The sequence below is a fragment of the Carassius gibelio genome, chromosome B19 (genome assembly GCF_023724105.1).
Source record: "Carassius gibelio isolate Cgi1373 ecotype wild population from Czech Republic chromosome B19, carGib1.2-hapl.c, whole genome shotgun sequence".
In the NCBI taxonomy this organism is placed as follows: Eukaryota; Metazoa; Chordata; class Actinopteri; order Cypriniformes; family Cyprinidae; genus Carassius; species Carassius gibelio.
Window position 1 is genome coordinate 30,667,949 of NC_068414.1, and position 19,080 is coordinate 30,687,028.

A 19,080-nucleotide genomic window follows, 5' to 3' on the forward strand; every position below is an offset into this window, starting at 1 on the left:
TGAAACTCCCGCGGCGAATAGAACGGCTTGCAGTTAATGAAGAGTGTTTCGAGATTTGAGCAGCACGTCTTCTTTAACACAGTTACATCTGTACACCACCGTTCATTGATGTAAAAGCATGTCCCGCCACCACGCGATTTCCCCGTTGATTCTGTGTCACGATCCACTCTAAACAGCTGAAAGCCCGGCAGATGGAGCGCGCTGTCCGGTATGGTGTCATTCAGCCAGGTTTCCGTGAAACACAGAGCAGCAGAGTGTGTGAAATCCTTATTTGTCCGAGAAAGCAGAAGGAGTTCGTCCGTTTTGTTGGGTAGAGAGCGGAGATTTGCCAGATGGATGCTAGGCAACGGCGTTCGAAATCCGCGCTTCCTGAGTCTGACGAGCGCTCCCGCTCGCTTCCCCCGTCTGCGCGTCCTGAAGCGCTTGATCAGCGCCGCCGCTCCTCCGATAACAACGTTCAGTAAAACGTCTGAATAATTGAAATCCGGTAAAATATCCTGTGGTGTGTTCTGCCGAATGTTCAGCAGTTCTTCCCTGGTGAAACTGATGGCAGGAATATAACTAAAGACAGGACAAACTAACAAAAACACAAAAACATATGCGGAGCTCGTCACGGAGGCAGCCATCCTGTATCGGCGCCAGCGTTGAAAAGTGATCAATCTGGCTTTATTCCACATCGTTCAGCTGCAGATAATATACGTCGGTTGCTACATATAATTAATGAAAGTAAAGATAAAAAGTCCCCTTATGCAGTTTTATCCTTAGATGCGGATAAAGCTTTTGATAGATTAAATTGGGATTACTTATGGGAGGTGCTAGATAAATTTGGTTTTGATAAGAAATTTATTAATATGGTACAAATAATTTATAACAACCCATCAGCAAGCATAGCAACAAATGGCCTACACTCCCAACCATTTGATATCTTAAGAGGAACAAGGCAAGGATGCCCCCTCTCACCAATGTTATTTGCATTATCCCTGGAGCCTTTAGCTCAAAAAATAAGACAAGACCAAATTTGTTCCATCTCAATTAAGGGTACCCAGCATGCCATATCTCTCTATGCAGATGACATTTTATTGTATTTTTTTTTCAGATTTCGGCACAATCCAAAACATACTGGAAATATTTAACTGTTTTGGGAAATTTTCTGGATATGGGATCAATTGGTCCAAATCATCTCTTTTACCATTAAACAAAAAAGCTCAGAGTATGCAGATAAAAACAGATATCCAAATTACAAATCAGATAACTTACCTAGGGATTCTTATTCAGTCTGATTTAAAAGAAATTGTACATATAAATTACGACAAAGTTTTTCAAAAGCTAAAAACAGATATTGACAGATGGAGAACACTTCCTGCATCACTGCAATCCAGAGTCTCAACTGTGAAGATGAATATTTTACCTAGGGTTAACTTTCTTAGTGCCATGATTCCATTGCCACCTTCATCAAAATGGTGGAAAAAACTTGACTCTTTAATTCACACTTTTCTTTGGAATGGCAAACAACCAAAGTTAAAATTGGCTACATTACAACGTACTAAAATGGAGGGAGGTCTCTCTTTGCCTAATTTTGAGTTATATCATAAAGCCTTCCAACTACGTGCAGTCAAGACATGGTTTAACACTATGATTCCCACACCCTGTAGAGAAATAGAAGAAGCAATTGTCAAACCAATTAGACTTGAAGATGTACTTTTTTCTGGACTCTCTTTAAAGTACTGCAAACAATCATTTGGCCCCATCATAACGAACACAATTAACACTTTTAAAACAGTGGAGAAATTATTAAGCTATGATAACAAATGGCATCTGCAGACTCCTTTGTGGCGCAATAGGAATATTAACTGTGGTTCTGAACCATTCACATCAGAACAGTGGTCGAAGCAAGGAATAAGGACTCTTGCTGACATATGGGATGATAATGGTATGCTTAGTTTTCAAAATATAGCTGTATCATTTAACGTACCTGCATCATCCTTCTTTTTATTCTTGCAATTGCGTTCGGCACTCAGAGCATATGGAGTCCCTTGGGGCTTAGCTCTCGAAACACATCCTGTTCACAGTTGGTTCTTTAATTTTTCTCAACAAAATGTAGTGTCAGCTATCTATTCTCGCCTTCTTGAAGTTAAGGTAAAACAACTGCAATTGCATACTATTTGGGTAAGGGAGTTGTCTGTTGACCAGATTGATTGGGAGACTGTATGGGGGAATATATTCGGTGCATCAAAAAATCCAAACCACCAATTAATTCATTACAAATTCTGTCATAGATTGTACTGGACACCAAAGAAACGTTTTCTCGTTAAACTATCTCTAAGTCCCCATTGCAGTTTCTGTACCTACCAACAAGTGGGAACATTTATGCATATGGTGTGGGAATGTGAGAAAGTTTATGAGTTCTGGGAAAGGATCTCTTCAATATTGTCTGATATGATAGGAAAAGATATACCAGTGCAACCAGTAGTGCTTCTTCTAAATGATGATTCCAGTTTAGGTTTCACTGAACTACAAAGAAAGATCTGGTTGGCAGGACTAACATCGGCCAAAAAGATAATTGCACAAAGATGGCTCCCTCCTCATACTTTATCTGTGCGACACTGGCTACTTCAGTTTCATGAAATAGTAATGTTAGAACTCTCAACAGCCAGAATAAATAAGGCTAGAGCCTCAACCATTGAGGCATGGAAAGTAGTTGCAAAGGATTTAACAGAAAAACTTCAAGTTTAGTAGAAATGAACGTAGGGTATATTTTGAATGTTTAACATGATTTATGTGGTACTTTGTTTAGGTTATCATATTGTAGATTGCCTCTATTTTTGTATGTATTTATTTATTTATTTCATATTTTATTTGTAAAAAAGATTTTAATTTTGGAGTATCTATTATTTATATTGCATTTTATTTTATTTATTTATTTAATTTATTTTATCTTCTTTAAATTTTGTAGGCAAATTGTTTTTGATTGCATTTTTTTTTTTTTTTTTTTTTTTTTTGTTAAGGTTGCCTGGACTTGGGGACCGCTGGGGGGCTGGGTGGGGTGGGTGATTGGAGGGGTTTAGAGGGTCATTTTTGTATGGTATATTTTGTAGAAGAAATTGTATACAATTGTATATGACCCTTTCTTTGAAAAAGAAATAAAAAATTGATCCCAAAAAACTGCTAGATTAGATTACCTTTCTTCTCTGTTTGAAGAAAACAAACATAAACCCATGTATTTATTCAATACAGTGACTAAATAAACAAAAGATAAAGCCTCAACAAGTGTTGACATTTCCCAACATCACAGCAGTAATGACTTTATGAAATTTACTTCTGAAACCGATGACCTTGGGCCAAAGCTGGCCAGCTGGGGCTAGAGGAGGGGTTATGAACAAAGGCGGAGTTTCTCCGTGTCTGGAGAGCGTCAGCCGCGGATCATTTCAGAAAGATAACAGCTATAAGACCAGCATTAAATACTTTTTTAAATAAATAAATTAAATAAATTCACTCTTAGTCAGCAGTGAGTGTTTGAAATAACTCGATCCGATGTGGGTTATAATCACTAAACAAGGCAGAAATATTTATAAGCGATATAAAAGACTATGCACGCTAAACATTAATGTTACCATAGCAAACATGGTAAATGCAACCACTTGGAGGAATCTGATGTCAGCTTCTTATTCTCTATCACGATTGTGTATTTATTTAGTAACATATTTTATCTGTCGTCTTGTCTGAGAGTTTAGCTCCACGTAGCAAAGCCTATCATCAAAATATAATAGCCTAATGATTTTTGTTCGAGAGCTTTTATAAAAATATAGATATTATCATTCATTCTAAATGTGACATATATATGCTACTGTGACTACAAATAAACAGAAACACTCGACTTAATAAGCAGGCTATTTTCATAAGTGTTTAAAATAAATAAATAAAATATAAATACATTTGTTTCTGTGTGATTAATTTTGAGTCCTTATAAATGAATTCATTATGATCAACGTATTACGTATTCTATAATAAAACATTGATGCTTTTGAATTTAAATATTTAACTAAGCATGTAAACAAATGGCCACTTTTATCATGTTCATTTTGTGATCGTGCATGTTCCAGTGACTTATTTCTTAGTATTCTGATAACTTCTCTTTGTTGCTGAAATTATTGGGTTTCGTGACGTTGTTCTGAGAGGTTTTAGTGATGCGCAGCGTACTTCAGGCCCTAACTGTGGAAACGCTGCGCTATTCTGGCCTCGGTGCTACTGGCCTGAGGCTATGAGCCCGTTTGAAGCCCTGGCTCGCACTGGCCAGACAGTGGAAATGCGGCTAATGTTAATTAGACACTGGGCTATTTTATGAAATCCATCTGCAGATACTATGTAGAAGGGTTGCAGATCTTGACAGCACAATTCAACGCACTTGACATGTGATGGTACTTTACTTTTGAAGAAAGCAGTAATATTTTGAGAGGTTTCACTGACGTCACTTTTCTTAGACCCCCCACAAATATGTCTTTGACATGCTGGAAGTACAGTTTTGTGGCTCTCGTGTTTGTATATTTTTTCACACAAATTGCACTTCACATAGCCGATATTGCTGCTGTCTCCTGCTGCAACTATTTCTGAGAACCGGTCCCAAACATTAGATTTGTCAGCCTGACCTTTTTTTGCTTTTGATTATGTAAATGCTTGACCTCGATTTCCAGTGGTGTCAAAAGTATTGGCATTCATTACTCAAGTAGAAGTATAGATACTAGGGTTTAAAAAGACTTTTGTAGAAGTTGAAGTTGAAATCAACTCAAGCTTTTTACTCAAGTAAAAGTGTAAAAGTACTGGTTTAAAAAACTACTTAAAGTATAAAAGTAAAAGTAATATAAGGAAATAAAATGCCATTAAGAACAAAAGCTTGGGCCGTGCCACAAGGGCCTATTGTGCACTACCCCACCTCCTCAAAAAAATGTTTTTCTAAAGGCCATAATGACTATAATGTTATATTAAAATGTTCATGTTGAAAAATTTGGGAGGCACTAGGCTACCTGTTTCAGCCACATATATGCCCATTGAAAATGAACTCATTTAAGTACAATGCAAATACATTAAAGAGCTAGAGATATGATGACTAGTTGCCAATAAGTATTGTTATGGTGCAAAAAGTCAAACTTCAGAGGCATGTCATCAATAACCTTGAATGGAATGTAAATGTACATCCAAGCTTAGCTGCAGGACTCTGTGAGGGCAATGGACAAGAACATTGGTGCAGGCTAAAAACAATTACTCTTGTGTGGTTGACTATTTACAATAAACATTATAGTGCTGTCAAAATGAATGATTAATCTAAGTGATTATTCAAAAACTAAAAATGAAAAATAACTCATAATCCTGATACATTCTTGATTGAAAGCTTCTTGTATTCGGTACATACGTCTGCTATGTCCAGTGTTCGGAGGGTAACGAGTTACAAAGTTGATATAGAGCTTCACAGTCCCACCCACAGCCCGAGAGAGCTCTGGTGCCGGAAGTAAATTTCCCATTCATTTTTCCCATTCACTTTCGGAAAAATCCGTATCTAAAGAGTTTTAGAGCATGTGTGAGGATAACCAGCTACGGCTGAACTCATAAGCATATAACATATCATTTCAAGTGAAAAAATTAAGACAAAATCCAAAAAAAGTCAAAGGTACAAGACAGTGTACATATTTTCATTTCGAGCGCAGGAACTACTCATCCCATAAACCACCGCGCCCCATTGAATTCGACTGAAGCCACAACTGCGAACGAGGCAACGAGCCTTTTGAGCGACATCCAAATCTGATGACACCCGCTTGCGCGAACTTTTTCCTCCAGTGAATTTTATTTTATATAGTGAATGTGCAGTAATAGCAGTTCTTTCAGTATTAATCGTGTAAATAAATAGTGTTTTATATATGTATTGTGTATTGATTTTTATTTTATCATTGTGTATTTTATATTGTGTGCGTGTGTGAAAGTGGTTAACGATAACGTCAGCAACGGTGCAGTGCTTTGTATCTGACTGCAATCACTGCTCAGTTGTCAACACATGTGGTTGCCATTACACAAATGTTCAGTAAATGCACAAAAAGGTATGTCTAGGCTAAATATTGTTTTGACAGTGGCATTATAAAATGCTTGATATGACTCATTTCATATGGAGGCTACAGTAGCCTAGCTAAAGTGGACGATAATGCTAACTAAAGTTACCAACCTCCCTGCAAAACTCTCAATGGCAGCCAAGGAGATCATAATTGCACTGATAAGTCTACCGTGCAAAAACGCAATACAGGTTTTTATTTTATTTTATTTTTTTATTAATGATCTTCAGTCTTCACGGACCTTCGAGGGGTTTAACCAGACGGTTATACGAGCTCCACCAATCAGATGCATCACTGTGGGATTGTGGGATTGTTCAGGATTGTGGGTAATGAAGTACTTAGCCAAGACATAGCGAATAAAAGGCATTTAGATCAAAACAAGGTTAGTGCCCCCATGATCTTTTTACGTTTATATGAGCATATACTGTTGCTTAGTACAGCCATAGCTGGTTTTAAGTCTACCATGTATGGTTACGTTTTAATGGCTTATACCCCAAATGTCAATGCAGAAATTGCATTGAATTTTTAGTTCCGGCACCAGCTGTGGGTGGGACTGTGATGCTTTATAGCCTAGATATCACAACATTGTCATTTGCGTCATTAATCGCAAACGATAATTTATTAAAACGTCTCACTACCCAACTACCTACAGTAGCTTAATTTGTGGAGGACGAAGAGAAAGCACCCATTTGGCAAATGAGCCAGTAGTGAGAAATAAATAATAACTTTTAAATAGAGTCCAGTGCCTTTTCAATACTTTTAAAATGGTACTGGCGCCTCAACGTGCCTGAACCGATACTTAAAAAAAAAAAAAAGAACTACAAAAAAAACTATGGATAACATTAAAGAACATTACAAATATTTAAAATAAATCCATAGCTTTCACCTTGGATGCTCTCATTTCCCAAGTTGTGCTTCCCTTAATCTAAGGCTAATAAATGTATTTCACAATCTGGGTCATTATTTAATACAAAAGTACACATAATGTTTCTACTGTATCTCTGTCACTCACTCTGATATTTAGTTAAGATGAGCGCTGTCTGTCACTGTCTTAAATCAGTTCTGTGAATGACTGTATGCTCATTCTTTATAAAGTAGCAACAATCTCGTTTTTAAAATACAGTACTGTGCAAAAGTCTTAGGGAAAAGAAAGAATAGTGTTTTCACCCCAAAAAAGGGTTTTAAGCCAGTTATTTATATCTTTTGCTGCAATGTGTCAGTAGGACAGTAGTTTGCCATTAATTTTAATAATAATCTAGTGCGATTTTGAATGCACAAGCAGTTTGACGATGGCAAAATGAATGTTTGGAATTGTAAACTGATATTTTATACTGACAGTGACACTCTACAGCAAAATATATAAATAACTGGCCGAACACCATTCTTTTAAGTGAAAATACTGCCTAAGACTTTTGCACAGTAGTCTATGTACGTATGATTAAATGAAGTATATTTAAATAAGTGTAAGGAAACAGCTGTTTCGTGATTAGCGGTGACAAGTGAAAACTTTACACTAGATGAGAAACCGATTGATCGTGACCTTTTGTAAACTGTATTTATGACAAAGAACTTCACAGATACAGATATTCTAACAATCTATCGGTAAACACACACCTTGTGTCCTCTGTCTCTGTTTGAGCTCGCGCTGCTCCACCGTGGTCGGCGGATTGAAGAGCGCGCTGAAAGACGGGAGGATACCGGACTGACGCCGGTTTCATTTGAAATTTAAGCGGACTGACTCTGAGGCGATCGGATACTACTGGTTCCAACCTACTTTTAAGATTTTAAAAGATAAACGATCTTTTTTGATAAACGAACCCAAAACTGTCTATGCAGTGTGATGTGACTTGTGTCATGTGCAAGTGTGATGGATCGCGTATGGACCAATAGGGTGTCGGAATGGTATATGTGTATACTTCTCATCCAACCACAATCAAATTCACTCCATCCTGATGGCGCGATTTATCTGGATAGGTTTTTTTTCTTTCTCTCTCTCTGAACGATAACAATCCGGTATGAAATAGCAGTAACGAAGCTATTTTTTTAAATGTAAGGAGTAGAAAGTACAGATACTTGCATGAAAATGTAAGGAGTAGAAGTAAAAAGTCGGCTGAAAAATAATTACTCAAGTAAAGTATAGATACCCCAAATTTCTACTTAAGTACAGTAACGAAGTATTTGTACTTCGTTACTTGACACCTCTGTCGATTTCTCCCACACCTCTTCTTCCATCTTCACTTTTATTTCTCAGTTTTTGTTCATGGCTGGCGGCGGGAGCTGCTTGGCGTTTTCGTGACTTGTCACGTGACACATTTGTTTGGGGACATCACACAAGTCATGTTGCTAAGTAAGGTAACTCCTTATTGTAACTTTATCAAAGAACCTAATGAAATATTAAAATAGATATTCCAAATATTTACTATAGGCTATAGGGAATTGAACGCAACATATATGGATTTTTTTTTAATTATAATGACCCTCAACCTGCCCTGCAAATAAAGTGCCAATTTCTTTAAACAGCACAACCCAACCTGCAGGGCCTGCGGGTTATGAGATGACTCGCGCATCACTAATGTTCACCTAAACCGTATTGCACCTGAGTAGTACCCTGTTTATGTAATGAAGTGGTTTGGAGAGTCTGTGTACAGTCTTCAGAAGAGGCCTGGGGGACAGATGGTGGTTTCCCACCGGGACAGGATGGCTCCATATATCGGGGACCGGCAACTGAACATGCTGTGCTGGGAGGTTCTGGGGCTCTTCTGGGTCAGTTTGGGTTGGGGGCATCTGAAGATAGCAAATTGAGCGCTGACATTGATATTTCAGTGGAGGCAGTCATAGCAGCCAGGATGTGGAGTTCTGCTGGATTAAACCCTTGAGGCATGTGTTGTATCATGTACTGTAATTCCTAATGCTACCTCTAGGGATGTTATATTGTAAGAAGAGGAAGTGGGTTCAACAGGGAAGAAGAAGAGGCTTAGTGAAAAGACATGTGAAGTTACTGTTCGGAATCAAGTGAGGTCTGGGAGATAATCGTCGTGCTTATCACTTATACAAAACCTAACAAAATTGCAGACGAGGATACTACGTTTTGCATAACGTTACTGACTTATCAACGACGTCTCTGCATTTCTCTGCACCGTCAGAGCCTACCATGCCATTCGACATGTGGTTTTGAATCTACAATAAATATTTAACGGTTATCAACGCAGTGGGCGATGCATGGCCTGAAGCTCGGAAGAGGGCTACACTACTTCATTGTTTAGGCACAGAGGGTCAACGGATCTTTTATGCACTGCCAGACACCGGTGAGAAATATGATTCTGCTGTCAATGCTTTAAAAAAACACTTCATGCCCAAAGTTAATGTTGTCGTGGAGTGGCATACATTCAGAAAAAGAGTACAAGCTTCACACGAAAACATACAACAGTACGTTGCTGATTTACATGCACTCGCCGCTAACTGTGACTTCGGTGATAAAGTGGATGATATGATTCACGATCAATTGCTGGAACATTTGCACAGTGATGATATTAGACTGAGGCTGTTACTCAAGCCGGACCTAACATTACAGAAAGCTAATACACTTGCAACACAATTAAAAGCTGCGGCTGAGCACGCCAAGAGAATGACGGCCGACAGAGATGCTCCAGTGCGTGCCGTACAAGTTAAGCCAAATCATGCGAGAGGTAAACACCATTCACGTCCGACTACTGCCCACGCTTTGTCGAACCGTTAGTCCTGTTTTAGATGCAGTTCAGACAAACACCTAGCTAACTCAGCACAGTGCCCAGCTTTAAAGGTGTTTTGTAAATTATGCAACAAGAAGGGACATTTTGCTCGTGTGAGCCGTTCAGCCCTAGCAAGTGATGTGCGCGAGGTGCAAGTGCATGACGTCACAAGTACTGTATCTAGATAATTCTGCTGGAGTACAAAAGAAACTACATTGCGAAGTGACTGTCAATACTCCTGCTTCACCTAGCACCAAAGTACAATTCGTTTGTGCATACAGGTTCTTCTGTGTCTATATTGCCTCTTCACATTTATAAACACCATTTCAGTGCCACACAATTATCAACACCTGCCATCCGTCTGGTGAATTTCACACAGGAATACATACCTGTACTCGGATGCCTGCAAGCACAAGCGTGTGTATCAAATGTGTCAGCTGCTGCCACATTTTTCGTTGTGTATAAAGGGACTGCTTTGTTAGGCATGGACTTGATTTCTGTCCTAAAACTTAAAATAAAAAGTGATAATGTCTGCTCCCCGGTCATGGCCACCAATACCACATCCCTGACAGATACTGAAATAGGATGTGTAAAAAAAACGCCGTCATTACTGACTGTTATCCATTACCACACATTGATGAAATGCTTACCAGCCTTAGGGGTGCTACAGTATTTTCTACTATTGATCTGGCTAATGCATACTATCAGCTTCCCCTGCATGAGGAGTGTAGAGATATTACAGCTTTTATCACTCATGACGGCCTGTTCAAGATACTGCAGGGTTCCCTGTGGCCTGGTGTCGGCACCCTCCGCTTTCCAAAAGATGATGGCTACCATCCTGGAGGGCGTACCAGGTGTCAAAAATTACCTGGATGATGTTGTCATCTATGGAAAGACATCTGAGGAGCATGACTCGAACCTCAGTACTGTGTTGCAGAAATTGAAAGAGTCTGGGCTGGTGCTAAATGATAAAAAATGCAATTTCAAACAGACTTCATTGCGGTTCCTGGGCCATATAATCAACACTCATGGAATCCTACCTGATCAAAAGCACCTAGATGCTGTCCGTGAAGCTCTACCTCCATCTATTGCAGCATCTCTGCAATCTTTCCTAGGATTAGTGTCCTGGTAATCAAAATTCCTGCCTGGATTTGCAACAGTTGTTGCTCCAATGCGTGAGTGTGCTAAAGGAAAATGACAATTTTCTTGGACGCTTGCTGCTCAAAACAGTTTTGAGAAAATTAAACAGATGCTTGTGTCTAGTCCGGTCATTGTCATTTAGGACCCCACACTTCATTCGGTCATTGCAACGGATTCCAGTGACTACGGGTTGGGTGCAGTGTTCACCCAAGTGCAACTAGACAGAACAGAAAAAACAGTGGCTTTTGCTTCACGCACACTCACTGATGCTGAAAAAAATATTCTATAGTGGAGAAGGAGGCTCTGGCATGTGTGTGGGCTACTGAAAAATGGCGAACGTACGTGTGGGGCCATCGTTTTACACTTCACACAGATCACCAGGCACTCACCACTTTACTGACTACAGAAGGCATGAGGAGAGCCGGACTGCGGACTGCTTGTTGGGCAGCTTGTCTGCTTTGTTTTGTCTATGACGTTGTCTATCGGCCGGGTTCCCAGAACCAAACAGCAGACTGCTTGTCTCGTCTTCCCATGCTGGCACCTGCTGATTCCTCCGGTGATTTAGAGCCTTTAATAGTTGCATTAATTTCTTCGACATTAAGTTCTCTTTCACTGACCGATTTTGAAACTGCCTGTGCTGCTTGTCCTGAACTGGAAATGCTGCGAAAGCAAATTACACAGGGCTGGCCACCCTCCATCAAAGCGGCGAGTCAGGACATGATTCCATACTTCAGAGTGGGAGAGGAACTTGCAGTGAAAAATGCTTTCATTTTCAGAGGAACAAGGTTGTTAGTTCCTGTGGCCCTGCGACACACTTTGATTTCCTTGGCACACGAGTCTCACCAAGGCATAGTCCGCACAAAACAGAGGTTGCGGGATCTTTACTGGAGGCCGCAGATGGAAGCTCAGGTCCAGTCAATGATTGCTACATGCATACCCTGCCAGTCCAATGACAAATCTGCTGTGACGCATCCAGCACCTCTGCAGCCAGTTCAGTTCCCTGAGGGTCCGTGGAAAAAAACTGGGTCTGGATATAGTCAGACCATTTGAAGCAGCCACCCATGGTTGCAGATATGCTCTAACGCTGACAGACTATCATTCCAAGTGGCCTGAGCTTTCATTTGCTAGCAGTGCAACTACTGAGGATGTTCTCAAATTTCTGAACACTGTTTTTAGTCATCATGGCAACCCAGAGTGTATCGTTACGGATAATGGTACACTGTTCACCTCAACTGTCTTTGCTGAGTTTGTGAAGGAACATGACATAAAACACATACGCACATCAGTGTACTATCCTGCAGCTAACGGTGAGGTCGAAAAATTTCAACGTGTATTAAAAGGTTGCATCCAGACTGCCATTCAACACTCACAACCATGGAACAGAGCTGTTACCGAGTGGCTCCAGGCGTATCGGGCAACCCCTCATGCTACAATGGGTGTGTCACCATACGAGCTCTTGTATGGGAGGAAGATGCGAACCAAGCTTAACATCCTGCCTTTACATGAGGAGGTCAAATGTGATCTTGCTGCTGTCCATGAACATGCGAAAAAGAAACAGGACAAAATGAAAGTATACACTGATCACAAACAAAGTGCTTGTAATTCTCACTTTTGCGTGGGAGGAAAAGTGAGAATAAGGTGTCCTCGTGCAATTCCAAAAGATCATCCTTAATTCTCTGCTCCTGTAAGAGTAGAGAAGAGAGTTGGGCCAAACACATTCCTGCTCAGTGATGGAAAAAAGTGGAATGCTGCTCACCTGGCAAACTCGCCTGAATTGACTGACTGTGCCAGTAACACATTTAAGCAAACACAAAACACTACACACAGTTCTGTGAAAGTCTCATGTATGAGACGAAAGCCTGTTTGGCACAAGGACTATGATGTACACTAAACAGGACTGTTTTGCATCCAAGTTGCACAGGTGTAGCTCTCAAAAAAAAAAAAAAAAAAAAAGAGAACGGTTCTGAATGAGTTAATTGATCCTTGGTTTACAAAAGTGGTTGAAGTATGTTCAAATGTTAACTGATTGCTTCTGCTGACCATTCATGTACTGATGTTATGAGTTATTAGTTACAGAGATGTCACTGTTCACATGCATTGAATATAATGCATGGACTGTTACTGAATAGTTGACTAAGTTGTCACAACTACTTATTCAGAGTACAATGTTTTCTTCTGTTGAGTTAAGGAGAATGTTTTTTTTTTTTTTTACAAAAAGGGGAAATGTTGTATCATGTACTTTAATTCCTAATGCTACCTCTAGGGACATTCTATTGAAGAAGAAGGGGCTAAGTGAAAAGACATGTGAAGTTACTGTCCAGAATAAAGTGAGGTCTGGAAGATAATCGTCATGCTTATTACCTATACAAAACCTAACAGCATGTGATACCTGCCAGTGGCCCACAGCAGACCACAAAAGCAAAGACAGGATCACAGCTTTGGCCCAGTGAGGCACTTTGTGTGCCCCAGCGTTTTGGGGATTTCACCTTTCCTTGGGAACGAGAAAACTTGAGGAGGGGGCAGTGGGGCAATGACATTGTTTATTATTTGTTATAAATGTATATACTATATTTATATACACAGTGTATGTAGGCCTATGTAGGTTACAGCTTTTTTATATATATATATATATATATATATATATATATATATATATATATATATATATATATATATATGCTTCCAGCAGTACCGCAGATTAGGGGACCCTGCCCATAAATGAGGACTTCATGTGTTTGTATTGGGGTATAACATGCATATAATTCCCAAAAAAAAAAAAAAAAAAAAAAGTTTTATTATAAATGATATTAAACACTATTTTTATTCTTGTGACACAGAATGCTTTTGGGTCTTTAACAGTGACAGTGTGTAATTCATGAGTAAGATTTTAACATTAATTAGAAAGCCATTTTATTCTACAAGAAATTCAACACGTAAAAGTACCTAAAAAGGTTTTTATAGGCCAAATATTTTTTTTTAAAATTCTATGTCCTAAAATACATAACTTCCTGCAGTAGCTTAGTAAAACTATGTGTTCATGTGAGTATGATTGCAGATCATTTCAACATGATTTGAGTCATGTTGAATTTCTCAATGTGAAAATGAAGATACAAATCAACCGTCTTCGCACGATTATGTAATGTCACTATAATGTAATGTCAGTACTATGTAATATCAGTATTATGTAAACCAGTTTTAACAAAACTATTTTTATCGATGCTTATCTTGGGCTTTCAAATATTTGTACAGGGTCTACAGCCATCAATGTTCAGGATCAACTACACAGAGGTGGTGGATCAGATGTTTTCTCTCTTCCCTGATAAAGAGCACTACTCAGACGCCGGTCCAGATCGCTGCAGAACCTGTGCTGTGGTGGGAAACTCTGCAAACCTTCTGGGATCCCATTATGGGTCTCTAATAGATTTCCATGATGTTGTGATTAGGTAAAAAACAGAATAATGCACGTAATCTGATCAAATTTTCTCTACAACATCAGTTCTTTAGATAGCTTATTAATACCTGTTACTTGTATTGTTCTCTCAGGATAAATAAAGGCCCGACAAAAGGTTACGAGAGGGATGTGGGGTCAAAGACAACTCACCGGATTCTGTATCCTGAAAGCGCCATGGACTTGGACAACTCAACCCATTTGGTGCTTTTTCCCTTTAAGATTCGCGACATGCAGTGGCTCATAAGTACCTTCACCACTAGACACATCACACGGTGAGCACAGTAATAATATATATATATATATATATATATATATATATATATATATATATATATATATATATATATATATATATTTTTTTTTTTTTTTTTTTTTTTTTTTTTTTTTTTTTTAATTACGAAATATTAAATATATCTGCATTATTAGTAAGCCATCTTTTTGTTCCTAAGCACCTACACACGAGTCAAACCTTCAATAAAAGCAGATGAGAACAAGGTGAGTATCCATGTCACTAAATGAATGTGATGAAATTCAAAACAATGATTATTTAGCAGTGGTGTATGTGTCAAACGTGTTGGGGTGTAAAGCAATTGCACGAAGGATATCAAACATTGTTATTTCAATGATCCACAAAATAGGGGGGGGGGGGGATTCACAACCAAACACAAATCCAGATGTTCAAACATCAAGTGGACATAGCAAAAATGGAGAACACATATTTTTAAATACTGGGAACGTAATCAGTGGGAAACGGAAACAGGTGTGGGGCTAAATAACTAATTAACAAAAAAAGGAACATGACCAAATAAGAAAACTCCCTAAGAACAGAAGTCCATAACTATGACAGTATGTCTCATTTATGTTTTTGTTTCTGTTTAGGTGATGGTCCTCCATCCTGCTTTCATAAAATATGTCTATGAAAAATGGCTTCTGAAACATGGCAGATATCCATCTACAGGCTTCATTACAATAATATTTGCCATGCATATCTGTGATCAGGTAAAACTGTTTGCATTTTCATTTTAGACTAACAGACATTATGTTTGTGAAAGGCACATCATGTATTAGAAAACAAATCAAAACTTTGCCAGGCATTAATTTGTGGGTTTTCTGTACACTTTAAATAGTTTTCTTTGGATCTGTGCATTGCTACACACATTTGTGGATTTTAAAACATTTCTAGCATCAAGTTGCACACTAATCCACAAATAGGTAGACTCTGCCCACCATCTCTATTTAAAGGGTTAGAAAGAAAAAAAAGCGCAAATAAACTTAATCTTAATGATCAATGTAATCTAGCTTGCACTCACTGTTGTACACGGAAGCAGCTCTGGGTGGATAATGTATGAGATCCACTTTGCGCATGTGTTGCTCAGAAGTGATGAATGTGGAAGCACAGGGAAGAGATCAAAACAAAATAACGGTCACTAATTTAAAAGTAAAAAAACAAGGATTCTGGATTTCGATATGAGCCAAAAAAGGAGACTAAAGTAAGTTTGCTTCATTTGCTCCTGTTAATGAACATTTAAAAACGTTTTCATGGGATCCACTAGCTCATGTGCAACGCAATCCTCATACTTTGTCATCAGCCAGGAGCTGTCTCTTTATACAACTGTTGGCACAAGCTACATTTAAATGATTATTACGTTTTGGATATGGATATTTTTCTTATAAAATGCACCAATTTGCTACAGAATGCCTTTGTTCACCCCCTTGAGCCATGTGAGACCCTTTTTTATGAATGGGCGCTATTATTTCCCTCCTTTTAGATTGATAGTATAGTGCTGACCAATTTTTAGCATGCTCTCACTCAGACCAATCATGTTTTGCTTTACAATCAGGGTTAGTGGAGAGTCAGGTCCTCATTCCAAATGGAATACTTGATGTGGTCAAAATGCTATTGTTGTTTACAGTTCTAGTCCTGAATTAATTAGATAAAAATTAATTAGATAAAAATGGGACAAATATTTAAATTATAATGTAGTTCTAATTTAATTTAGGACAAACACAAGAGACATCTGAAAATTAATTCAAGGCTATTTTTTTTTTATTTACTTTTTGATTTTAATGTTTGTATCCCTCAGGATATGTTGCTCCTTTGGGGGTATAAATTCACTGTTAACAAAACACGTTTATCAATGATTGTTACAGCACGGTTTTAATATCTGAATGCTTTGGAATACAGATGTATGGTTGGTCTCTTTTTAATGAAGACATAACAGATTATTGCTGTAGTGAAAGAATAAAAAAAAAAGTATAAATGTTATAAAAGTTTAAGTTTGCAATATGTAGTAATATGATAATGTAGTATAGTTTTTGTATTGATATAAAATACATATTTAATAAAATGTTGAACTCTACATTTGCTATAATATCAAAGCCTTATGTCTAATGAATTTATGATCCAAATTTGAAGATGATATTACAACAATTGTGGTTCGCTGCATCGCTGAAGGTGGCACTTCCTGAAGGGGAGGTGCTTAGGGATGTTTGCAAGTGTGGATCTAAAAGTGGATTGAAATGCAGCCAAATTGGCAACAACAAATGTTATAATATGTCATGGCTGGCCACAAGATCATTTTGTCACAACATCCTCATGCCTTATCCTTATGTTGAGTGAAAAACATTTTCTCATTGCAAAGAGTTTCATGCGTAAAAAAACTTTATGATTATCCCAGGCTGCTATGGATCATGCTTAAACTTGTGGCCATGATATAAGGATAAATACAAAAATGCAGTCTGCACACTGAAAAATACTGCTCCATACAAAAGTGTATTTAATTATTTACAAGGCAACGTTTCGACCCTCAGGTCTTCATCAGGCACAATCTCAATAAGTGAGGAACACCTTTAAATACATAACAGGTGCTCACCTTAATTAGACTTCCTCACTTAGAAGTCATGTGACAGAAACAAATCATGTGACCGAAACAAATCAAATGACAAACACTCAAAAAACAACATCAAGTAACTTGAAAATCATATAACAAACACTCAAAATGCAGCATCAAATAACTTGAAAAGAAAAAAAAAAAATATATATATATATTTTGCATATTTTGCACCTGGCCCAAATTTGGGTTCATGTGATGTGCACACCACTTCTGTGTGTTCATGATATAAGGATGTCATAAAAATTATCTTGGTCAACCCACAACAAATTTATCATGTTTCTGTGAGTTAATTTTTTATCTTGAGGCCACAAGGAATCTAACTGAACTGAAAATGTCCCTTTGTGGTCACAGTAATACAGTGAGTTAAACTGACTCAACCCTGATTGTATTGCAAAGCGTGACTGGTTGGAGCAAGAGATTGCTATGATTTGTCAATGTAATATGGCTGATATATGATTTGCTTAAGTAAAAGGTTGGTTGGGTGTACTTATTTGAAATATTGTGTGTGTCTTAATGCTAGAATTTTTCAAAATTACAAATACATGCAGCATTTAGGAAGTGACCTTTAGGAGAATTATGATTTGAACACCATGAAGTGACAAAACTGCTCTCTCTTACACAGGTGAATGTCTTTGGGTTTGGGGCTTCAAATACTGGAACCTGGCATCATTACTTTGACAGAACTCGCACTCACTATAAAGGCGGCCCTCATGGTGGAGACTTTGAAAACAAAACAATCCATCAACTTCAGCAGAGAAACAAGATTTCAATATATAAAGGATATAGATAAGACCAGGAATAGACATTTTATGTTTAACATTTATGTCATTTAACATTTAAGTCATTTTGCTAACATTTTTATGTTGAGGCCGCATGACCATATGTTTATAAAACTATATAACTTTCTTGTGGCCAAGAGTTTAATGTGTTAACAGACCTTATGATTATCCCAGTTTTGCAACATTCACACAGGTTTGTTTACGCATTAAACAGAGAAACAAGATTTCTAAATATAAAGGGATAAATAAGACTTCTTCCATTTAATGAAGGATCTCAAAATGGTGTGTAAAACAAAACAAAATGGCTACAAAATTGATGCAAAAATGAAAGACAAATAAATATATGTTAATATGAATGTTAGCTAACTATGGTAACAATGTTTTAGGAGCTGTAGCAAAGGTTCTATATTGTCCTACTCGTATTTATAATACTGTATCAACAAACATATGGTTTGTACCTGGTGTTCTTGTACTAAAGTAGCCAACTAATCTGTTAGACATTTTGAATGTTTGTATGGTTATTCAAATTATATTTTGGTTGAAACAAAAAATTAATTATTTTGCCACAAATTCCTGTACCAATAAGAAATGTCAAAACAACCCCAAAAATGTTCTTTTTCATATTGTTTAAGTAAGGAATAATTGATGACAGGCCAATTAATTATTAAAGAAAGAATGCACACCCTTCGCGTCTGGGCCATTACACCTCAGGTATGCATTATTTTTCTAATAATCCAACAACCTGGAGTCAATTATTCCCCTTATACTATGGTTACCACACCTCAAGAAATCAATCAGAAGATATATTTAAAAGGGATTAGTCCAGTTTTAGTACTTAAATTACTATTGTGAGTAGGAATATTTCTTCCGCATCTCATTCACTGCCTCTTTTACTAGTCCCAAAACGTAATTTTAAAGCTGGTAATGGAAACTTGGAAACCAATAATCCTACCCAACAATGCAAAAAGTGGCACCAACCTTGAACAATAAATTAAA

The 19,080-nt window shown here is 37.8% G+C and overlaps 1 protein-coding gene across 1 annotated transcript in view; it reads left to right on the forward strand.

Moving 5' to 3' along the window:
• Window positions 1-18,640, forward strand: part of LOC127979418 (CMP-N-acetylneuraminate-beta-galactosamide-alpha-2,3-sialyltransferase 2-like) — a 29,718-nt gene extending 11,078 nt beyond the window's left edge. Inside the window, exons 2-6 of the mRNA XM_052584867.1 lie at window positions 14,210-14,403; window positions 14,504-14,683; window positions 14,861-14,906; window positions 15,291-15,410; window positions 17,928-18,640. Coding sequence (XP_052440827.1) covers window positions 14,210-14,403; window positions 14,504-14,683; window positions 14,861-14,906; window positions 15,291-15,410; window positions 17,928-18,095 — 708 coding nt within the window. The 3' untranslated portion in view covers window positions 18,096-18,640. The remainder of the gene's footprint in view (window positions 1-14,209; window positions 14,404-14,503; window positions 14,684-14,860; window positions 14,907-15,290; window positions 15,411-17,927) is intronic.
• The last annotated feature ends 440 nt before the right edge of the window (window positions 18,641-19,080 follow it).